Source organism: Patagioenas fasciata, chromosome 19 (assembly GCF_037038585.1).
Source record: "Patagioenas fasciata isolate bPatFas1 chromosome 19, bPatFas1.hap1, whole genome shotgun sequence".
Classification (NCBI taxonomy): Eukaryota; Metazoa; Chordata; class Aves; order Columbiformes; family Columbidae; genus Patagioenas; species Patagioenas fasciata.
In genome coordinates, this window is record NC_092538.1 from 8034468 (window position 1) to 8057768 (window position 23301).

Sequence of the window (23301 nt, forward strand, 5' to 3'; positions counted from 1 at the left end):
TTTGCAAACAAATATATGTTTAATTGCATTGTATAATGGATTTATAGTTGTTAAATATATTATTTTACTGTATAATTTATCGTTCTTCCAGTTCTTTTAGCAGTTCGTCAAAGTGAGTGATGTACCATTTAGCTTTCTCCTTTACTTGCTTTCTGATTACATTTCCTCCAAATCCAATGAAGCAGTCCTGGCAAAACAGAAAGAATGGGCATATATGTTATTGCAGTCCTGTGTAAGGAATGGAGCTCCTCAGCAGTTAAGTTGGTTTTAAGACTGGATTTTAAAATGATGGTATTTCTCTGATCTCTTCCCCTACTTTACCTTTCATGTTAATTTTTCAAATTTATTAACAAGAACTTAATTGGCATTGAATTTTGGTTACTAGATTTTCATTCCAATAGCAAAGTTGTGCCTCAGTACCTTGTAACTTCAAGATGGTTCAGATTTGAGAGTTTACTGCAAATCTGATGCAACATAAAACTTTCATATTCAGGAATGAGTTCACAATCAGACGTGCCTGCAGCATCTCACAATTATCCCTGTACCATTTATCTTAACTCTGTTTACCTCATTTGATAGATACCAAAATAACCATTAACCATGTCATCAATCATTAACCAGAAACAATCATCATTTCTACATCTTAGAGAACCATCTGCAGTGAAAGTGCAGCGTTGAAAATTTCCACTGCTGCTTTTTGCCTGCAGGTAGAAAGCATTCGGCAAACACAAAGCTGCTTTGGTGCTGCACATATTTAACAGTAGGCAACCTGGCTGACATAACTCACATCAATGTAGCTTTTTGTTCATTACCGTGCATTTCCATGCACCAGGATGTCTGTCCCTCAGCGCTGGCAAACAAGGGATATTTGGGTGCTTTTTGTAGAGAAAGATGCTAAGAGGGACACGGAATTAAGATCTCTGTGACATAACCATTTATAAAAGCTGTCTTTTTATTAATTTTTAATTATTTCACCCTGTCAGGACCATTATCTTCAAACCTATTGCTGCTGCACGGTGAGGTGAACCCTCTTGCACCAGATCTGTGCCAGACCTTCACACTAAGCACCATTCGCCAGGGTGCAGAACTGGCAGGGTAAGACCTCTGCGCAGCAGCGAGTACTGTGGGGACCTGGAGGGGAAAGGTAGGCGTGATAATACCAGCTTGATTTGAGACGGGTCATTAGACTGTTACACGGCCCCACTAGACCCAGCCAGATCCTGGCTCAGAGGGTGAAACCCTTACTGAGATTGTCTGAACTGGAATAAATCAACCATTGCGTGATGCAGCTTTCATAGAGGAAAACTACCCACACAGATCTCCCTTGGGCTGTGGGAAGGGCTGAAGATCTTCCCTGAAGTCCTATAAAAACTTCACACTTTTTTTTATTCTGCCCCCCACAAAGGGTTTCCTCAAAAGGAATTTAGAATTCCAGTTCTTTAGTACTTACAGCAGGGGGACAGGCTTCCATGTCTGTAGCTCCATCACCAATCATAACTACTTTCTTAAATTGGAACTGTTCCTTCAGATGAGCAATAACCTTTCCTTTCCCCCCCGATTCAGCTGTTGGTTGTGTTTCATCAAATCCTGCATATTCTCCTAGAACACAGTGGAAGGACAAGTTAGACATATAGCGTATTTTCTTCTAAGTGAAGGAAGATATATGCCTAACAGCTAATTACATGCAGTCCTGTAAGCTTCACAATATCAGCATCTCAAAGTAATTAGAAGGTAAGTATAAAAACTGGGATTTTACCCACATTTCAGGGGGGTCTTTTCGAGGAGCTGAAATGCTAGGACTAAAGTAGAAACCCTGTATGAGTAGTGTTATAAATCCATTCCCAGTCACTCTGGTCCAGTCATTTTGGTGTAAACGTTTAAAAAGCAGCATCAATATGACATATAAACAGTGTATGAAACACCGAGTAAGAAACAGCCCCGCTAACTACAGTTGTGCTTGATTACACTAGCTTAAAGTCCAGAACAGCTGTACTAATGTACATCGGTCTCCATACATACCTTGAAGTCACTGAAAGTGAAGTTTGCCTCTGAAAGCAGGTAAGTGTAAGAAACTCTTTAAACTTAAAGGAGCAAGAGAAATGTCAGCAACTGTAATACTTTTTACCTTTGGTGCAGCTTGCAATGAAAAAGTAACTACAGCTCAATTTCATGTCTGGAAAATGACCTGAACTCATGTTTTTAGTAAGGTCTTGCAATTCCTACTTGGAGCTAGCTGGATTGTTAACGGGCTCATATAGACTGGACAGTATCTGTAGCCCAATATCTGACAGTCTGAAACAAAAAAGTGGCATTATTTAGCAGATAAAAGAGATCTGAAGGCAATCTCACCATTAAAGTAAAACTTCAGCCTGTTGGCAAAGACGTTTGCTGCTGGAATGTTCAGCTGCGAGGCCACGTGCTCCACAATGCTCTGAAATCCCCCGGAGACCAGGAAGACCTGGACCCCTCGCTGGTGAAGCCGGCTCACCAGCTCCCTGGCAAGAAAGAGCAGTCGTCAAACCTGAGTGCCTGGCAGTGTCTAGGGATGGCAAAGTTAAAATACATCTTTCCTAAACCGGGCTGCCCGTGCTTTGTGTTAGTCCAGTTTAGTTTGGATGTGTGCTGCTCTCCAGCTCCATCCATCACGAAGCTTTTTCTTCTTTCCTTTGCAAGTTCGTGCATACACCTTGCTCGAAAAGAGCCAAACAGAACCATCCCATCGAGAGACAAACAGGTATTTAGCTGCTCAGAAACAAGCATTCCCTAGAAATTCACATTAGTTCCCTTGAATAAATGAGAGAGCAGATGCAGTTCAGATTATTTTTTTTTAAGTACAAAACCAGCAACAAAATTAATCTATAATGCAGGAAAAAAAAAAGTAGGGAACATGGGGCAAATAAAGCCACTGCACCAAAATACAAAAGTGGCCTGAAAAGCATGCAAGCATTTTCAAAGAGTTGGTTCCCCAGATGCTGGATGTCAATACCATCTTTAGAACAGGGCACAGCTACAGAAAAGGAATCAAGAAAATAGAAGTTCTCAGACCCAGTCAACAGGGCTTGAAGGCAGTTAAAAGTTTCCTGGGATTTGGCTCTGCAGGCAGGAGGATCAGTGTGCGGCAATACTGAACAGTACAAGTGGCAGCAGGAAGAGCAGAAATGCTCAATACTAAGAGGCAAAGTGGAGGCTTAAAGCAGGCAACACAGAAAAGGAGGAAGAAAGGGAAGGAATGAAAGGGAAAATCATGTGATTCCAAACAGGAAACAATGTTCTCTTTATAGTTACAGTGAGCGATCCCTTCTACTGAAAAAGCTGAGCATCTGCTTCATTTCAAGCAGAAAATACAAGCACAATATCATCTAAAAACTACATGCTAAAAATATTTTACACTTGGTGCTACAGCCAAGTTTTGTAGTAAATCAATTATTTTCAATTGTTTAAAACAATTTGAACAGGAAAAAAAATCTTTTCTGTAGAAATAGTTAATGTTTATTCTAAACCTAAAGATTAATGAATATACACATATGTATTTTCCCTTAATCATTTTTAAATGCTTTTTTAGGGACTTCAGTGCAGAATAGGTAGCTCTGAACAATGGATCCCCTAAGCTGATTCCAGCAGTGTGACTGCACACAGAAGTGTAAGAGAGAGGTAATGTAACTGCAGAATAGACCGAGCCTGTAGTTCACACTGGGTATTAAATCTCTCAGTTCCATCACCCATCAAAAAACAGCTGTGAGTAAACAGATTATTTTCCATGCCCATTTAATCCTCGAGCCAGAATGCTCAGCTGAATGCCAGTTAACATGTAGGACTGTTTTCTTTTTACACAGATGCTTCACCACTTGATATGGAGTCAGGCCATTATAAGCTCCCAATAGAAGCTTTGTACACAAACAACATGGAAATGGAGTAGGAATGCAATCTAAACCAGCCTCACTAATGTCACAGAATGTTGTTGATTTATGCCATATGCAGAACACTTTTATTAGATCACTTGAAATTCTTCTTACCTTATTCCTGGTGTTAGCTGAGGTGGGTTGTCAGATATTAGCTTTTGCACTTGCTCGTAGGAAGGACGTATGAGACCTAGTCGTGCCGTTAAAGCTGCTTTGAATGTCACGGTGCCACCCATGGCTCTGCGGGTCCTAAATTGTGATCCAAAGAAAACAAGTCAGTGACACTTAACAAGTAGAGGCTTTTCACAAGAACCGTTAAAGAAGAATGGCAAGTAACAAGGTAAGAGTCCATAGGCTCTATGTTATATTGTATCTATGGTGTAAAGGAGAAGATCTGGACACTGCAAAGATCAATAGCAACCACTGGTAGATCATCTCCACAGATCAGAGCTCTTGTGAGAACCAGCAGGACAAAGGAAAACTGCTTAACTCCCCCTGCAACTGCATCAGAGCCACTGGGACCCGTTTTCCTACACTGCAGCCCAGGTGCTGTTCTCTGAAAGCAAGAGAACTTTTCCTACAACTTTCAATAGAAACATCAGTCTTGGAGAAGTGTTAGGAGAATTGTTCACTCTCCTCCCTCATAATCAGGTCTGCTAGTGCTTAGCCAAGTTTAATGGTGAGGGCTGATCTTAGTCTGTCAAAGAAATTTACATCACAAAATTTATATCGGTATAGTTTTGTTGAGTGGCTTCATAATTCCAAAAGTTATTCAGTATGCATTAATTCCACTTATTATTCCTAAAATCCTTTTTAAAACTGTAACAATCTCCTATGAAAGAGTTGAATTAATCCCTATTGTAAATTCATTGTCACAGATTAACCTTATCTGTGCTTATTTTTTACTACTGTTCCTATGAAATAAACAGCAAATATACATACATCTCTGCGACCGCATCTCCGACTCCACAGAACTTCGCAAGCTCATCGATGCCTTCTTCCCTGATGACTGTACTGTCCACATCAAAGCACACTGCATCAGCGTTGCGGAAGATTTCTTTCATCTCCAGGAGGGACGCCATCCTTTTGGGAACCTTCTTACTGTGAGAGGACAAGATAAAGTCATTGTCTGAGTGACAGTGCTGCACTCTGTCTTGAGCCATCGGTGCAACCGGTCTGGTTCTTGTGAGCAGGGCCGAGCAGAGCCTGGTAGCCAGCTTTTATCAAAGAGCGGGAGCGGTGGTGGAGGTCTGGCTCAGCTGCTGATTTGCTCCCTGCTGTTGCTGCCTACTGATGTTCAGTGTACGTTACAGGTGGGCCGTGGAGCTTTGGGCAGTTGCTGATTTGCTCCTGGCAGGGTCGGCCCATTGATGTTCACATGGGGGTTCAAGGTTGTAATACTTGGCATTTGCTGAAGCATTAGACTGCCAACTGCTGTCTGGGACTTGCAATTCACTGTCTCGCCCTCACTGCTCAAATGGATCTTGATTTCTCATCACACCCAGTCTAGTGTGTCAAAGTAGTTGCTCCAGGAGACAGTGAAAGACACCCAGCTCTTAAGGATTTGCTGATCACAGCAGACATAACTATCTTAAACATACCAGTGAGTGGTTGTCCCTAAATCGTGAAGGTTTAGATCCTTTTCTGTGTCCTGATTAATATAAACTAAACATTCTCATCATCTATGAATGCATAGAAGATTTGGCCATTAGCATTTGGAATTAGTCTTTTATAAAATCCAGTAAAGTCTTGGGCTTTGAGAACTTCACTCAACCTGTTAAGATATCACATCATGACACAACGTTTTGCATAACAATGCCTGACAAAAGTTCATTTTCTTCCCATTTATATCTGCCCACTTAAATACGTTGAGCACTTCTGCAGATCAGAAACACAAGGTGTTAATCAAGTATTTTCTAATCTACCCTACTTATCTTGTGCTTCACCCTTTAATAAGGGAATTCAGCATGGACTTTACCAATGTATAAATTTAGGCAGAAATAACAGCTTTCTATCTCTCTCACTTTCCAATTTTTTGTAAAAGTTTTTGTTCAGTTGTCTCTTCTAATCTTTTAGCTGTCTCTCAGGACATCTTGTGTAATTGAACTGGCTAGCAGATTCTTTTTCTGGGATAGGGGAAAAAATACCATCAAACAGCATGTTATATACCTTCATTGTGTTATGTACCTTCACGTTTTGTTTTCCTCTCACTAAGCTAATTTATTTTTCTCCTATATATCATGCGAATTTTGATGGTGAGAGGTCTTACACAAGTTTCCACACAATAACTTTTTGCCCTTTTTGGACGAACTTTGCACCCCTAGATACAAAAGACATCCCGTGAAGATGGAGAAGGTGATGACTATGTACCTCAGAGTGGAAAAGTACAGGAGGTGATCAGTTCTGGTGTAGCTCACTGCCGGGGGGGCATCACCCAGGGACCACACACGGTAAGAACCAGTGCTGTTGCCTGTGGTGAGTTCTGTGCGCTCACTGCGAGATCACAGGAACAGAAACCTCTGTTTTTATTCCCATGACTAGTAATTGTATAGTGAATAGTGTGATACGAAAGGCTTTATGAAAAATTACCATAATAACTGAAAAATGCATAGAACACACACTCATCTTTTATCTGTTCATGTGTATAGAATAAAAGAGAATACTCTGGTCCTGCATTGTAAGGTAGAAGTCTGTATAAATGAAGCCACCAAATCTAAGGGGTGAATCCTGTTGTGAAAAGCTAAGAGCCATATTTGTACGTTATAAACCCTGTTCAACAACCAGGTAGATATGAAATAGCAAGAGAGCAAATCAGATTAAAGGCAAAGTTATCCAAAGGCAGCCATGAAACAGTACTGTTTGAGAGGATCCTTCTAGCTATTCTTGAGTGTTCTGATGTGAACACACTGCTATAGTAACCAAAGTGGGTTCTTGGCTTTTGCACAAGGCCAACAAGGTGACACAGTAGCTTCTGCTGTGCTCACCTGCATCACAGGTGTGAGCGAGAATGGGAGAGCAGATGTCACCCAGCCCCTGCTTCCCTCCTGTGCTTTTGGTTTGGGTGTGGGAAGGCAGGACAGAGCCTGGGATCACCCTCCCCGGTGTGCGAGAAAGCAAAAGTGAGAGTAAAGAGGAGATAGTCCAGAAAGGGGCTTTGACAAACTCCTCATGTGGGAAAGGCAGAAACAAGGACTGAACAAGGACAGGTCTCTGCTCTTGGCGCATCAGAACTGTTCTGTGCACAGACATATTGTAAAACTCTGGTCTAGCCTTAGAACCCTCACTAAAGAATCCTTTGCTGCAGACAGCATGTGGTTCTTTATACTTTTCTATAAAGAATACAGTAATGTACCATCAGCATGGCACGTAAAAGAAACCTCTCTCATAAAAGAGGCCACGGACAGAAAAACTTCCATCAGACAAAGACGGGTTCTGAGCTAAGACTTGACAGCAGGTGAACAGGTAACACGTGAATTACAAGTTTACTTTGCGTTAGCCTTGACTTGACATTGGCTCCACGGGACTGTGTTTGTCTTTTCAGTGGAAGATTTTGATTTTCTGAGCAGGAGGGCTTTGACTTTAGGCCAGGCCTTGACAGCCATTTGCTAGATGTATTTGTGCAGTGGAATTAAAGAAAAAATACATCCACTAACATTTTTTAAAAGGCAGGGTGTTAATTTTCTCCCACCTCCTGGCAGTTATAAAGTCACCAAATATTCAGCCATGGGTTTGGTGCCAATTTTAAAGATTTGCTCTACTGTACAAACTTGTTGCATCACTCTGGTGTGACATTTGCGTCATGGTGTTCCAGCACTGATTCCTTATTATGCAAAACTGTCACATTGCCTCATGCTAACCTGAGGCAGCACTGCAACATTACCACATTATGATGCAATGTCACCGTGCGGGGACACTGCACTGTGATGTGACTTCTTGGTGGGAACATTAAATATATTTTTGCATACATGTCTTTGAAATCTTAATCTCTCTGAGAAAAATCTTACCATTAGAAACACGCATTGGGAGCAGAAAGGAAGATACATTAACTTTTCATTCCCTCTGGTATCCACATTTCCCATGCTCCTTTCCCTTCTGGATACTCCTTACAATGATGAGACCACTGCTGTGGAGGACTCTGCACTTTGATGGAGAAATGTATTATAAGTTAGAGGAAAAAATACGGATACTGGTTGTGGAGTGATGGTTGAAATTAACCCTGCCCTCTGTTTATTCCATGCAATAACTCTTCCAAGAGTTTCAGGCTGTGGTTTAGGCACCATAGTGCCTAAAAATGGCAAGTTGGAAGGGAAGTATTATTTTTTAGAAAATGCAGAATGCATCAGTAGTTCCTGATCTCTCTTGGCCACTGAACTGCTAAAACATTTCCACTTTCTGCTATAGGTAGGCACTGAGTCCTGGAAAACTTGTGATGAACTATAAAGTAAGGAAGCTCATACAGGAGCAAAGAGAACCTATGAAGGCAGATACAGCTATTGCAGGGAGTGCTGCTGGTGGGAAAAGTAAATGTTAGGAGCTGGAGGTGATTTACTTGGCATGAAATAAGGTTTTTCTGCCCTTGTTGGCAGAGCTCCATGGGTCACGATCAGCTTTGGAGCCTGGCAAATGCAATTCCAGATGGTAACACACCAATTTTGGTAACTTGTGAAATTGTTTTCCCAGCCCCAAACGTAGATGAGAGCATAAGGCAAGGCTACTAGCGATTGAGTAATGGGCAACAGGAGTGGGGGGAAATACAAGCAGGAGATGATGTTCTTCTCCTTCCCTTGTTCTCACAATTTGCACTGGGCCATCCCGGTGTGGCATCCATTGGGACACTGCCAAGAATTCACCTCCAGGTAAGTGATCAGAGGAAATAAGGACAGATATGGTGGCTTGTCGACAGGTAGGTGTCACTTGGAACCATGAGCAAAAAGAATTGAAGCTGTGTAAAACCTTTCTACAGACAAATCTCTTAACAGCTGTAGTAAGAAAACAGCAATTTTTTATCCCAGAGTGGTATAGGCTTCTACAGCTGGCCAAGATTAATTACTCTGAAATACAAGGCATCTGATTGCTTAAATGCATCAATGAGATGGTAAGAAAAATGAAATTCCCATAAATTAGTTCTGTTTCCATATGAAAAACATGGGTAGAAAATGTCTGATCTTTCTGCCACTGAATTTCAGATAGGTAATCTACTCCCACCCTGTTATTTGCATGCTGAAAAAGCGCCCAAGCAGCAAGTACTTCAACAGCTCTGATCATAAAATATTTGGGGGAAAAACTGAAAACAAGAAAATCCAGACTAGAAGAAGCAATAGGCAAAGAAGTGACTAGAGAAGACATAAGGAAAGGGTGACAGAGGTAGGGTGGAACTTCAGATAAAGATGGAGAAAAAGGAAATCACAATGGAAAAGTGGAATTCCCATGAGATTTTGCCTCCAGACTATGAAGTACTTCGTTAGGCCGTGTGGAAAAAAACCTGCCGTTTCCACAAGAAATAGTTCCATTTCGTAACAGAGAGGGTGGAGTCACAGAAGCAAACCCAGGAATTATGTAAGACCACATGTTGAAGGAAAACAACTGAAATCTTCTCTGTTTGCTGACCCTTCAGAAAAGGGCACTTGCCACACTGTAAAAAAACTCAAACATCTGCAGTATCTGCAACATATAACACAAAAGGAACAAGTAAATGGCACTTGGAACTCCAGGTGTTCTGGGGCTGGTATATTCGGATGAGATCTTGACGAGACCTCAAAATCCTCATTGTGACTAGAATGCACTTGTTATCATATCAGCTTTCTATGCTCACATTTATTGCTGTGAAAAAATGAAGACTGAACAAATCTTAACGAAAGATTACCTAAAATATCTTTTGAAATGCATCACTTGGGAATATCCTACAGTTTGCAAACAATCTCTGGTGGTTTTATTCTGATTCACTTTCCCATTTAACAAGGGGAGAGTGAACATTGCACTGAAAATTGTGGCTGCACAAGCAGCCCGATTTTGATCTCACTTTGCCCAGAGTTATTTCCCTGGTATGGGTGAAGTTAATCCCAGTTTGCACTGGTGTGGATGAGAACAGAATCACTCTGAAATACATTCCCATAGCAAAGTAACATTGCATTGAACATGCAGTGAGAGTAACAGAAGTGCAACCACATTGAACTGTTTCTATTGCATTGAAGGGAAACTGCTGCTTAGAGTATGGGATTTGGAGAAAATTGTTCTTGAAACTTTTCTCACGACCTGTTCCCACTACTGCTCAGGAGTGTTTCCATGGCATTAGGTTAAACAAACCACTTAATCCTCATTGTTACTAGTCCTATGTCTGTAAAGTGGGAATAATACCGTAATATAGCTTTTTTTATGTCGAGGTTTAATTCTTAGTATTAGCAATATGTTTTGAAAGCCTTAGAGGAAGGGGGATATATTTAAGCAGATTAGATACATTTAAGCAAATTCTTACTGTGGTTTATATTCCTGCAAGTACTGCTCTTTAAAAGTTCAATGCATCCATCCGTAATTGTGAGTTTCTATGGTTTTCGGTGTGAGAACAGAAAGATTCGGTCCTTAAGCTCATTGAGCTTCGTTCACATGTTTTGGTTTTCTGTCCAGTTTTTAAAGGTAGAAACAGAAGCCTGTGTGCAAGCCAAGAGAGGAGTTGTTTGCAGCCAAACACTAGTATCTGAACAGCAATGCCTAACAGTGAATTTATTTGAGCACCTTTTAAAAAGTAATTGAAAAGCGGTAGAGGGAACCTGATGGATGTTGACATACACCTCCCAATGCTGCAATCCCTTCCTGCCTATCCTGACAAAACGATGATGCTTCCCCCCTGCATGATTGCATCATTCATTCATGCTGCTGTTATAAAACAGGCACCACGCCGTTGCTGCTGCTTGCAGGGCAGCACAGTCACAGCCCCAGCAGAAGATACTCTTCATTTTCTATGCTAGAGAAACATGGTAAGTGTTATGGATCTGCTACACCAAACGCCAACCCCTTCCAAACTGAGAGAAAAAAACGTTCCCAGTGACTTACAGTATTGTACTGGCCGTGGCTGCTGCTGCTGCTGCTGCTGCACAAGAAAAGAAGGGATCAGCTGAGACCTTCAGTCACATGAATACAACGGCACGGGCTGATCTGGAAGAAAGCCGCATTTTGTAAATCACTCTTTTATAAACTGCTGAGTAAGCCGGCCTGGGTGTTTTTTTTAAAAGGTTGCACACATGTAACCAGAGAAGTCCAGCTGTTCGCTGACAGGCATAGGGAAGAGAGGTGTAACCTTGCCTACGTTGGGGGAGGAGCCGCTCGGGCCTGGCTTGGGACGCTCCCAGCTTGGCTAGGCTCGGCTTGGCAGGGAGCAGACCCCGTGCAGGATGAAGGGGAACTTGCTGGCCCCTCGGAGAACGAGACGGTCTTTGCAAACTCACCGCGCTCTGCCAGCGCAGGAAGGCAAGGGGTGAGAGCCAAGGAAAAGCTCTGAGAAGCAGCAGTCGGGAGTTTCTCTTGGCGTGAAATCAGAGCCGAGGCAGGGACGTTGTTTTCTTTCACTGCGGATGAGATGAAAGGATTTGCGAGTTAAGATTGCAATGTTGCATTTTGGCTTAAGGTGTTACTCCGTGGATCGGTGTGTGATGTCACACGCACAAAACAAATCAACATCCATCAAAAGCTTTGAAGGCAAAACTAACATTTCTGCTTATGAGAAGGCTCTGGTTTGTTTCCCCAAACGCAATGTTGTCACAAGCAACGGAAAAACTGTAAAACCTGTGTGTGCCTGTGTTCTGGCACAGGAGCTTCCCTCAGGCGTGACTGTGGCCATCGCTCAGGAAACGCGAGGCCGCCGGCCCAGATTGTGGTGGTTTGGTTCAAGGTCAAAAAGCCTGATTTAGCTGATTTAGCTTCATCTGCTTGTGATAGGAGTCTTATGACTGCTGCCCGTCTCGAAAGGCCGTTCTGCATCACTGGATACACCAGTCACATTCTATGCGTAATCTCTTTTGCCCTTCTGGCAGTATTACCACTCAAAATTAAATGCATTAATTAAAATCAACAGCCTTGTGTGCCTCTCCTATTTTCCTTCATTTTTTTTTTTCAGAGGTTATCAGCACACGAGCATCATTAGTAACTTGTTGTGTCAGGAAAAGCTGGTACCAAGCCCCTTTGCTGCAAAACGGGTGACATGGTTCACCGTTCAGCCTGGTCCTGTTTGTTAGTTTTATCATGACAGGACAGTATGTTTTTAAAACGGATTTAGAAATTGTTTCTGTGAATAAGGTTAAATGCAAACAGATCTTGATAAAGATGAAAGAAAGCTGCTTCTACTGAGAATCTCGGGGGTTTTTTGCCAAGATAAGCGGTGCATGATTTGACTAAGAGAATTGCTGAATATTTCATTAAATATATTCCCTTTATTTTGCTTAGTTTAACAGACATGTTGGCTGTAATTCCGTTAAATGTTTTGATTCTAATCTGGTGTAATTTGTTGTAAATCCATTTATTTCAAAGGACAATTTAGGCCTAGTAAGTCTCTGCACTGTATTTTTACTATATATTAAACACAAATATGCAGAACGGATCAACAACTACAGCTAAGACTGAAAAAACGTAGAAAAGCTTGTCCCGATGTCTGAAAAATGCTGCAAAATGTGAAAATGCTCATGAGAACTGTTATCTATCCTCAGGCATGTGGTCCAGGAAAGAAACACAGAGAGTTCTGCCTGGAAACTTTATGAGGACATTGAGGAGCAAAAAGCAGAGCCCACGTGGACGTGTGACTATTGACACAAGCACAGCAGCTGTATGTGAGTACGAGACCCCTTCATTTGTACAAGAAGTGGAGACCACCTACACGAAACACTAGAATGTCTTTGAAAATTTGCTTTATGTTTCTTGCCAAAAAAAAAAGACATCTAAAATGCAAACTAAAATTTGCTTTATTTTCTCCCAGTGATAATTCCCCTTACAAACCTGAAGCTGCTTGGGGAACAGCCACGTCACGTCAGGGTTCTTGAGGACGGATAATTCCTGCATTTCCACAGAACATCACCTATGAGGGTCACACAACAGCAGCGAGGAAAACTTCATGAAATCAATCATGCCTGCTGGTATGTATATGGGTTTGACAAGGCTGCCCTCTGCTGAGAACAGCTCCAGGACAGGATCCAGGCAAAAAAAGCACAAACCAGAGAAGCAAGAGTAGCAAAATATTTGTGTGTGACCTGTTGGCTGCAGAACCCAGGGCAGAGCTGGGGATTCAGCTGGGGCTTTGCATGTAGGCACCTCAAATATCGGCACTGCAGCCCCTCAGGGCTGGGTTGACGTGTTTTGGTTTGTTATGTTCTCAGCAGACCAGCAGCATCTCAACAAAAGTGAAAATATTAACAGGATAGTTCCAGGGCCAATTATGAAATGTGAAGTGTAAGTTCCTGCATTTTGCAATGTTTAATGTTTATTTCTAATTATTACAGTAACAGAACAGAAAGCCCAGCCATTGTACTAAAGTATTAAAATATTTCACAGGACATATGCACTGCTACGCTAAACAAAAGGGCTCCAAACTTGTGCCGTATCATGCTCAAACACCAACTCTATCTAAAACATTTAAAAAACAGAAAGCCAAGCATATTAGCAGCTGTCCCGTCCAGTCCTGCCAAGTCAGATGGGCAGGCCGTGCATGGCCGTCCTGCACAGCGTGGCGTTTTGCCCAGAAACCTGAGATCCTCACCCAAAGCAGCAGAATGGATTCCCAGCAGGTGCCACAGCCAAGTGCCAAAACTGGTGAGTCTGCCCTGACACTATTTCGGTCAAGCTCCTTCAAAACACCAACAGAATTGTACCAATTGTACAAGACTGTACTACTGGAAGTGATGTGAAAATACGTTGAGCTCATTGTGTTGCTGCTGGGGAGCTGCCCAAGCCCAGCATCCAGGGCTGCATCCAGAGCTCCCCGCTGCAAAAAGTGGGATGAAGGGGGGGAAATTTACCCTGCGCTGTCCTCACACCTGGTGTATGAACACTGGGGAAGGTTCTTTTTTTTCTGTACCTATGACTGAGGCCAAATGTCCCTGTTTGCTGCGAGGCATCACCCTCCAGAGCAGATGGGAACACCAAAAAACACCTGGCCTGGATCTCCCTGGCACCCACGCCTCTGCAGCCCCAGGCCATGATTATTCTGGGGGCAGGTCCCTTCCTTATGAAATACCTGAAATAATGAGAGGGTTGTGTCATGCCTGATAATGCCCATTGCTCAGAGGTAGCAGATGGGTGTTCGGGAGTATAATCCAAGCCCGGATGGGGCAATACAGGCGCAGTCTGTGCCCGCGGTGTGTGCATGGAGCTCTGGCAGGAGCTCCCTAGCTGCTCTTAAGGGAAACAGTCAAAATTCCTCCATTCGGGAGCCCAAAACTGGTATAACACAAGCACTGACCAGCCTCAAGGACTGCGCCCTGGCAGGCCGTGTAGGCCGAACTCTTCCCTGTCCATGTTGCCTTGATTTTAACATTATTCTTTTCATATGAAACCTCAGCATGGCCCTGGGAGAGCTGGTCCCCTCCGGCTGTGAACCCCACCAGCAGCTTCCATAGCAAGGCAAGATTTGATTAACTTCAACTCTGAATTTTTACCAGGAACCATTTTGATTATTAATCCTGCCTGCTTAACTATTAATTCTACCCATCTAGTGATAAATCGCCGGGTTTAATTATTTATTTTCATGGTCCTGCGAACCTGCCCGCGGGGCTGCGTGTCACATGAGCGGGTGGGATTAATGACCGTGCGACCCTGCCCGTCCAAAGGTCCCGTCCCGCCCGGCCGGTCCGAGCTCAGGGCCGCGCTCCCCGGCATCCACCGCGCCCCAACGGCGCCTCCGCGGTGGGCGGGAGCGGGCCGGCGGAGTGACAGGCGTTGCAGCCAATAGAAACGTGGCAGAGGTGGCCGCGGACCAATGCACGCGCGCGCACCTCGGAGTGTTCTAGAAGGGGCGGGGCCGGGGGGTGCGGCCCGTGGTGTCCCCGCCCTTCGGCTCGGCCTGGCCCAGCGCGGAGCGGAGGGGCGGCCATGGCGGTGAAGGCGCTCAACCCCAAGGCGGAGGTGGCCCGTGCCCAGGCCGCGCTGGCCGTGAACATCAGCGCGGCCCGCGGGCTCCAGGATGTGCTGCGGACCAACCTGGGCCCTAAGGGCACCATGAAGATGTGAGGGAACCCCCCGCACCTCCCGGCGGGGGTTTGGGGCGGGGGGTGCGCGCGGGCGGCCTTCGCGACCTGAGGGGGAAGCGTGAGGAGAAAGGCGGGGGGAGCCCCGGGGAGGCCGTTCCTGCCGGTGCCGTGCGGCGGGGAACAAAGGTGGAGGCCGGCGGGCCGGGTGGGGCTGAATGAATGGGGAGGAAGCGCACGTGTGGCGGGGCCGGGGGGGCCGCTCGCCTGCCCTGTGGGCCCCGCTCACTCACCCGCCTTGTGTCGCCCGCAGGCTGGTGTCGGGGGCCGGAGACATCAAGCTGACCAAAGATGGCAACGTGCTGCTGCAGGAAATGGTGAGCGGCTGCTGGCACCCACCGCGGGGTGGGGAGGGACCGTGGGGGGAATCAGGGAGGCAGGAGCCTATTCGGGTGCCTGTGGCTCAGGGGCCCGTGTCCCCGCTGCACCCCCCCGCATTTCTGTGGGATGTAGCGCTGTGCCTTGAGGGGCACATTCCCTTTGGGAGAAAGGTAAATAAGTGCAGCTTGATAGATGTTAAAACGTGAACTGGTGGAATAATGGTATTGGCACTTTGTTGCCTTCTGCTTTGCTTACAGAAGACGCAGTTCTGCTGTGCTTGAGCAGGCAGAGAACAGCAGATTTTCCTGGGTGCGTGTCTTGGAAAGTGTTTAAATCTGGGTGATGGATGCAGCTCATAATGCTTTCCTGCCTGGGGATGTATCAGTTTTGTCCCCATATGGTGATGGTTCCAAGAGGGCTGGTGTTGCCCCTTGTGGAGTGTTATACTCCACTAGTTGGCTGTTGTAATTCAGCATGAAGTATTTAAGTTAGTATATGCAGTGATCTGGCAGACAGAAAAAAATAGTCACATCAGTTCTCTCACACTCGAGGTAGTGCTTTGAAGAAAATAACAATAAAAAGCTCAACAACAGTAAAAATGGTCCCGTTTTATTTTATCTCGCTCTGGTTCAGTTACCAAGCACCAGTCTCTTCAAATGTAGATACTGTTCTGTAGGTTTGTAGGCTTCAACCTATGTTAAAATACTCATGCAGCCATTGGAGTTGCTACATGATGTGTGTGTTCCTTAATTAAAAACTGACTTAAATAAGTAAAATAAAGTTGTATGTGGTGGTTGTGATGTTTGGCCAGACAGGCATGATGGGCTGGAACACCACATGTGTAACTTAGCAGAGGAACTGGCAAGAAACAATCTAATTGAATGTTCTTTAGTTACGTAAGAATGAGTAAAACTGACAAAGGAGTAGCAAACCAGTTAGGGTTTGTATAGAGCTGATCGTGCAGAGATTCCTAAATTAGCTCTGAACATGCTGGTTTTAGTGGCAGCAACAGTCTGGTTGCGATGGTGGTGCATCCTTTGCCTAAAGGAGAACGGGCTCTGTCAAGCTCATGTTGAGTTGAGGACTGGTTTGGCTCTTAGTACTCAACATTTTTGTGTATAGATGCATATTCTGAGGGGGGAGATAGTGTTACATGGATTGATTAACTCAACTTATTGTCAAAGTGGTTATTGTTGTTAGTTGGTGTTATTTTTTGAAACCCGATGAATTGATGTGAATCATTAAAACATCATCTAGTCCTTAAATATTTTGTTTAGCTGATTTCAGATTGCTTGCTTCCTGTACCAGTGCTGTAAGACTTACTGCTCAGCTTCTTGTTTTTGTGTAGCAAATACAACACCCCACAGCCTCCTTGATAGCAAAAGTAGCAACAGCGCAAGACGACATCACTGGAGATGGTACCACTTCAAATGTCTTGATTATTGGAGAACTCCTAAAGCAGGCAGATCTCTATATTTCTGAGGTATGTGTGCAGTATTTCTTTTGTAGTTAGACAAAAGTTTCATCTGAGACCATTCAGCTTGTTTTGTGTTTAATGCTGAATACTCAGAAGTCAAACATGAAAATTAATATTTCTGCTTAAAATGAGTGCATTACAGAAATTGTAACGTGGGGAAAAGCTGGAGAGGAGGACTTAACATTGTTCAAAATCAGAACCACTTATTGCGGGTATTCTAGCTTTTAATAAGGTTTTGGCTGAATATCTGCTTTAACTTTTGTGTGAGGAGTGAAAATGCTTCTTTTACTTGTATGTTAACAAGGAGATCCTGCCTGAAATTGGGTATTTTGGATGGTATAAGTTAGACAATAGGCGTTCGTATTGCACAGTGAACACCCAAGTGTGCTTTGTAGTTCCCTTGGTTTTAATTCTGTGCTAAAGTAATCTGTGCTTTTCCTCTGCATTGGAAGGATTTGTGTTCCTTTTACATGTATTCAGAAGGACAGTACATTTGTAGATTTTCTTGTCTTTGTAGTCTACATGTTCCCTGTGTTTTCACAGGTTCCACTTGTGATGAAGTACCATCTTCTATTGTTTAATGATTTCCCTTCTTTTCTTGCATTAGGGTTTGCACCCTAGAATAGTAGCAGAAGGATTTGAGATTGCAAAGGAAAAAGCACTTGAAGTTTTGGAGCAGGTCAAAGTCACCAAGGAAATGGACAGGGAGACCCTTATAGATGTTGCCAGAACATCCCTCCGTACCAAAGTTCATTCTGAGCTTGCTGACATCCTGACTGAGGTAGGTGTACGTGGCTTTTCTGCCTCGTTTTGTGTGAAGAGGTCCAGGTTTTAAACTGCTGTGATTATCACTTGAGTGCAGGATGGAAGGACAGATGTGAACCTGTGCTTTAGAAGACTGATGGCCCTTTGGGGTATTTTTATGTTTCCCTTCTCCTCTGTTTCAGGCTGTAGTAGATTCTGTTTTGACAGTCAGAAAACCAAATGAGCCTATTGACCTCCACATGGTAGAGATCATGGAGATGAAGCACAAATCAGAAACTGACACAACGTAAGTAATGAGCATCTTTGACCTTCACTTTACTGGTGTCCTGACACCTGAGTAGCATGGGGTTTTTTGTTTGGTATTTAGAAGAACTTGAATATCTTAAAGCTGCCACTGGAAAAGTCATTGGGAAGGGGTGACAGAAAGGCAGAAATACACATTGCAGCTTATCTAGAGAGCAGAAGTTCTGCAGTCACTGAGCTTGATTCTCCGAAAAGAGATTTTTAAATAGGAAAATGTGACACTGGCTTAGACTATCACATAACAATGCTGAATATATAGGTTTTTTCATAGTAATAATATCTGCTCAGTTATGCTTTAGGGTTGTATCTGTTCATTACAAGCACAAAACAGCACTTGATAAATGGAAACTGGATTGTAGTCATCTAGCTGGATATTCCCTAGGCTCCTCAGTGGCATGGACGAATTCTGCACTAGCTTTCCTTGGTAGCTAATGCAGTCAGACACTATGCCAGAATAAATTCCTTTTTCACACTGATTGGCACGCTTGTTGTATGAGAATGGGCATGCCCTTGGAAGTGGGATACATGATCATTGTTGACTCCCAACACAAACACACAGGCACATGGTGTTTGACCATTTACACTGTCAGTTCTCTGAACAGTCTGCACTTGGATGAAGTCCGTGTCATCCGTATGTGTATGTTGGTGCACAAACTGCTTCTCAATCTTTCAGGCTGATTAGGGGGCTGGTTTTGGATCACGGTGCTCGTCATCCTGACATGAAGAAAAGAGTGGAGGATGCTTATGTTCTTACTTGCAATGTGTCTCTGGAATATGAGAAAACGTAAGTACACAGCAGGAAGGTGAGGAGCAGAAAATGCTCTTTTATATAAGTAAGGTGTGCTTAAATAAGAAGCAAAAGGACTGCACAGACTCTTCTGAGTGAGGTAAGTAGTGTAGAAGGAGGAATGGAAGAGGTGATGCTCCTTCTGCAGTCCATTTTTGGAAGAGGGGAAGCGGGTGGCTGAGAAAAGGTCTTTAAAAGGCAGAGCTTTGTAGTGGTTACTATGCCACTTGCTTGGGCGTAATTTCATATTCTAGAGTGAGCATCTAAATATAGCTCATAGTTTGCTCAGTTTAAAACGGAAAAGCTCTGAACTAGAGAGTAGAAACAGCTGTGTGTCACGTGCTGGTTTTGGAGGGAATTTCTTGTTTGGTTTGTTTTGTTGTTGTGTTTTTTTTTTTTTTAATGTAGCTGATAGGATTGCTTTGTTACGCTTATTTCTACAGCACAGAGGGTGGTTGTCTTACTGCCTTCTTTGTTCTGTTTATTTTTCTCTTTCAGAGAGGTGAGCTCTGGATTCTTCTACAAAAGTGCTGAAGAGAGAGAGAAACTAGTGAAAGCAGAAAGAAAGTTCATTGAAGACAGAGTGAAGAAAATAATAGAATTGAAAAGGAAAGTCTGTGGCGATTCAGATAAAGGATTTGTTGTGATCAACCAGAAGGTGAGATGAAGAGTAAAACCATCTAGAAAAAGTAATTTGAAATGCTGGCTTCCTTGGCAAACACTGTGCTGTTTGACTCATTTTGTACAAGTCTTCAAACAGAAATAGCTAAACCTAGTCAGATGTGCTTCAGGATATAGGCTAACAGTTCCTACTTGAGACCTTGTTTGACTCCTGAGGAAGAACTTAACTAGTGTCAAACTGAGAGAGGGTGTGTTTAGCTTTTTTGTCCTGATGGTCACTTTCTTTGTTTCTAGGGAATTGACCCGTTTTCCTTGGATGCACTTGCGAAAGAAGGAATAGTTGCTTTGCGGAGAGCTAAAAGGAGGAACATGGAAAGGTCAGTTCCTGGAGAGAGGAGGGGGTAGAATAATTCGCTCTTTCAGACTTCAACAGTGAGTCAAGTCTGGCTTGAATCCACCTTCAGAGACTTGCACTAACAAGTCTACTTTAATCTGTCCACCTCTTAATGGGTGTAACTCGGGGTAGTTTGTACAAACTGTAGAAATGTCAGTTCAGCACATGGTGTGATGTAGGAATTGGAGCTATCAGTATGCTTCAAATGTAGACACCCATAGAGGAGTCTAAATTCTACAAACTTACTTTTGTGAAGAGCTCATTCACAAACAGAAGCAAACTGTTCCAGGCTGAGGAAGTGTGGTGGTCTGCATGCTGAAATATTGCTGTTAGGTTAGGGACTTTGGATTTTATTTCATACAAGGCAAGGGCTAACCTGTCCACATTCTCTTTCAGACTGACCCTTGCGTGTGGCGGTACTGCCATGAACTCGGTGGAGGATCTCACTCCCGACTGTCTGGGACACGCGGGACTTGTCTACGAGTATACACTGGTATGTATGACTGAGCTTTCAGCTCCAGGCAGGTTAAATACGCCTCTGCCATCTCATGTGCTGCCAACTTTGCTTTTTGCTTTGTCTGCTCAGTGATTTTTCCGAAGTGTTTTTTAAGAGCTACACTGAAGCGTGAATAAAAGCTGGTGGTATTTCACATTCAAGTGTCTGCTTGTATGTGAACCGTACCTGGATATTTGCTCCTGTCATAGTGTTTTCCTATTGTTGTTTCCATCTTAATACCTGTAAAATGGAGAACTCAAATAAGGTGGTTCTGCTTCTCAGTGCTTCTTGAAGTGCTGTTAGTGCACAACTGAGTCTGGAAGCATCTGTTCAGTTTTTTTCAGTATGTGTATACATTGATTGAGCAAATGCATGATATGAATATGTGTCCCTGTTTTACAGGGTGAAGAGAAATACACTTTTATTGAGAAATGCGACAACCCCCGCTCGGTTACCTTGTTGATCAGGGGGCCGAACAAGCATACGCTCACACAGATCAAGGATGCAGTAAGAGATGGTCTGCGTGCCGTTAAAAACGCTATTGAGGACGGTAAGTCACTGCTTGGTTGATGATGTTAATGTTAATGATCTTTTGTTGAAATTCACCTCAAATTTAGTGAATTTTTTATCGATTTGCTTGGTATCCAGTGCAGTCAGACACGAAGTTGAGTGTATTTCAATGAGAAGCGCTTTTAGTTCCTGTCATTATACCTTGTATTTTACAAGTAGTTCATAATTGTGTAAGTACTTACATGATGATGCAAGCTGTCTTTTTAAGGATGAGGGAAGAGATCAAACTACACTAAAAATATCTGTTTAAATGGGGATAGATGCTTATTGTGAAGTCTGAATATTGCATTTTCCCTTGCAGGGTGTGTGGTCCCAGGAGCAGGCGCACTAGAAGTGGCAGTAGCCAATGCTCTTGTGAAGCATAAACCAAATGTAAAAGGGAGGGCCCAGCTTGGGGTTCAAGCTTTTGCTGATGCTCTGCTAATCATTCCTAAGGTACAAGGAACTCCTGAATAAACTGGTTTTAAAACACTTAAAGATCCATCGCTTTTTCTGCTGGAGGTCTCTTAATTAACAACACAAAATAATGTCTGTTCTCTCAAAGGTTCTTGCCCAGAACTCTGGTTACGATCCCCAGGAGACACTGGTGAAGGTTCAGGCAGAGCACGCAGAATCAGGACAACTCACTGGGGTTGATTTGAACACTGGTAAGAACTTCCTAAAATAATGGGGTGATGCTCTAGTAAAAAAACTGTCCCGACTCGACTCCATTAAGAATAAAATCACTCTGAATGCAGAAGGCTGTACCGCATTTCATTAAAGCTGTGCAGAATGTGGTGGCAGGCGCTGCTGGAGTCTGTGTTCACGTGCTTTAAGATTTCAGTGTGTTTTCTTGAGGTTCTCTGGGAAATGAAGCACATGGGAATGCTTTTGTACACAGCAAGTAAAAGCAGATGTTAGGCAGCGGAAAGTCTGGCTTGGAATTATATGTACTGGTCATTTAAGCTGTTTTGTCTCTTTTGTAGGTGAACCAATGGTAGCTGCAGCAGCTGGGATCTGGGATAATTACAATGTCAAAAAGCAACTGCTTCATTCATGGTAAATGTTCCAATATTTTCACTTTAAATAGCAGCGGGTGTTTGACGGTTCAAATTGAGAGAGAAATACGGAATTGAGGGATTGCATGTAGGGGAAACTGTCTTGAAAAGGAGAAACGAAGCTGGGTTGTCTTTGAACGATGTCAAAGTGGATATTCTAACAATATTTATTGAATATTTGTAGCACGGTGATCGCTAGCAACATTCTCTTAGTGGATGAAATTATGCGAGCTGGAATGTCTTCCCTTAAAGGCTGAGTTGGATCCGCTGTTGTCAACGGTGGTCAGCGCTGGTAGCACCCCATGGAATCTCTGAGAAATCCACCCCCAGGCGCAGTTTTCTCAGCCGTGGTGGATTTTCCCAGCAAGGGAAGTTACTCTGCTGTAACGAGCAGCCCCTCTTCGGTAAATGTGGCCACTCAAAATTTTAGCAACTACACAAATATTTGGCTCTCAAATTGTTATTTATTTTTTGTTTCACTGAAGTGTACCACTGAAGTTGCTTTCCTTTTTACCCAATAAACTGTTACCTCCTGTGCTTCACTTATGTCAGTTATTTAAAACTTCACCTTCCTTGTGCCAAGCTCTTGAACGTTCTGCTCGTGGTCTCTGTGAGCCGTGCGGGGAAACACACCTTGATTTGTGGTTTCTGGCTCCCAGCTCTGCAGGCTGGACTTCATTATCCATTTTGATACTTGCTGTGGCTTGGTTGTGGTAACCTACTGGCAGATTTTTAAGTGTTTCTGCTGCTTTGAAGTATTTATGAACAACTAGTGATATGCAGCTTTTGCTGTGAAATTTTGCATGCTACAAGGGTGGTGGTGGTTTTGGTGGCCTCAGTAGCAAGACCCTCTTTATAATCATTTTGGTTCTAAAAGACATTTGAGATCATTGAGTCCAAGTGTTAACCCAACCCTGGCACTAAACCGTGTCCCTAAGAGTCTCATTTACACATCTTTCGAACCCCTCCAGGGATGGTGACTCCACCACTGCCCTGGGCAGCCTCTTCCAATGCCCGACAGCCCTGTCCATAAAGAAATTGTTCCCAATATCCAACCTCAACCTCCCCTGGGCAACTTGAGGCCGTTTTCTGTCCTATTGCTTGAGTTCCTTGGGAGCAGGGCCGGACACCCACCATGCTCCAACCTCTTTCCAGGCAGTTGCAGAGAGTGACAACGTCTCCCCTCAGCTTCCTGTTCTCGAGGCTGAATCCCCCATGTGCAGAGGCAAAATGCTTTTCAACCTTTACGTGCAATTCCTGTGTTACAGAATCGTCCAAACACTCATTGGTCCCCATCTGCACAACTCTTGCTGTGCCTCAGACCACGTGTGTTTTAGGAGCAGGGTGAGGTGAGAAGGAAAGCATCTTGCTCACATATCAACCTCCTTCCCGTAGCCTTGGTGCTCATC

General features: G+C 43.6%; 2 protein-coding genes, 1 long non-coding RNA gene and 2 other non-coding genes across 7 annotated transcripts; 4 read left to right on the forward strand and 1 right to left on the reverse strand.

Moving 5' to 3' along the window:
• Positions 1-11106, reverse strand: PSPH (phosphoserine phosphatase). Of its 2 annotated transcripts, XM_065852993.2 has the most exons (6): positions 10947-11106; positions 4842-5000; positions 4014-4148; positions 2350-2495; positions 1451-1599; positions 1-187 (listed from the first exon to the last, which is right to left on the reverse strand). In XM_065852993.2, exons 2-6 carry the CDS (start codon positions 4979-4981, stop codon positions 77-79), a joined length of 681 nt encoding a protein of 226 aa, XP_065709065.1. In that variant the 5' UTR covers positions 4982-5000; positions 10947-11106; the 3' UTR covers positions 1-76. The 2 variants fall into 2 exon arrangements, with proteins under 2 accessions (XP_065709065.1, XP_065709062.1); XM_065852990.2 differs by lacking the exon at positions 10947-11106 and having other exon boundaries at positions 4842-5189.
• Positions 10103-13729, forward strand: LOC139829459 (uncharacterized). 2 transcript variants are annotated; one of them, XR_011741928.1, is made up of 4 exons: positions 10103-10870; positions 12593-12712; positions 12859-13015; positions 13431-13729. It is a non-coding gene; the product is annotated as an uncharacterized lncRNA (long non-coding RNA). The 2 variants fall into 2 exon arrangements; XR_011741927.1 differs by having other exon boundaries at positions 12859-13729.
• Positions 13730-14925: 1196 nt separating this feature from the next.
• CCT6A (chaperonin containing TCP1 subunit 6A) lies at positions 14926-22434 on the forward strand. The gene is made up of 14 exons (XM_065852988.2): positions 14926-15100; positions 15375-15438; positions 16791-16925; positions 17527-17700; positions 17867-17970; positions 18661-18771; positions 19273-19432; positions 19690-19772; positions 20186-20282; positions 20688-20835; positions 21157-21290; positions 21400-21502; positions 21821-21893; positions 22077-22434. The coding sequence occupies exons 1-14, from the start codon at positions 14967-14969 to the stop codon at positions 22147-22149; spliced, it is 1593 nt and encodes a 530-aa protein (XP_065709060.1). The 5' UTR covers positions 14926-14966; the 3' UTR covers positions 22150-22434.
• On the forward strand, positions 17283-17414 carry LOC136110270 (small nucleolar RNA SNORA22). Its single transcript, XR_010652589.1, has one exon. It is a non-coding gene; the product is annotated as a small nucleolar RNA SNORA22 (small nucleolar RNA).
• On the forward strand, positions 18381-18514 carry LOC136110269 (small nucleolar RNA SNORA15). The gene has a single exon (XR_010652588.1). It is a non-coding gene; the product is annotated as a small nucleolar RNA SNORA15 (small nucleolar RNA).
• Positions 22435-23301: the final 867 nt, after the last annotated feature.

Excerpts from the sequence above, each read along its gene's own strand:
- PSPH (XM_065852990.2), bottom strand. The coding sequence starts at position 5,062 with ATGGCTCAAGACAGAGTGCAGCACTGTCACTCAGACAATGACTTTATC. Across the intron at positions 4,149-4,841 it reads GGAGATGCGGTCGCAGAGAT|GACCCGCAGAGCCATGGGTG; the intron begins GTATGTATATTT and ends ATCACAATTTAG. Across the intron at positions 188-1,450 it reads TGGAAGCCTGTCCCCCTGCT|GACTGCTTCATTGGATTTGG; the intron begins GTAAGTACTAAA and ends CTGTTTTGCCAG.
- CCT6A (XM_065852988.2), top strand. The coding sequence starts at position 14,967 with ATGGCGGTGAAGGCGCTCAACCCCAAGGCGGAGGTGGCCCGTGCCCAG. Across the intron at positions 18,772-19,272 it reads TCTCTGGAATATGAGAAAAC|AGAGGTGAGCTCTGGATTCT; the intron begins GTAAGTACACAG and ends TTTCTCTTTCAG. Across the intron at positions 21,503-21,820 it reads TGGGGTTGATTTGAACACTG|GTGAACCAATGGTAGCTGCA; the intron begins GTAAGAACTTCC and ends TCTCTTTTGTAG.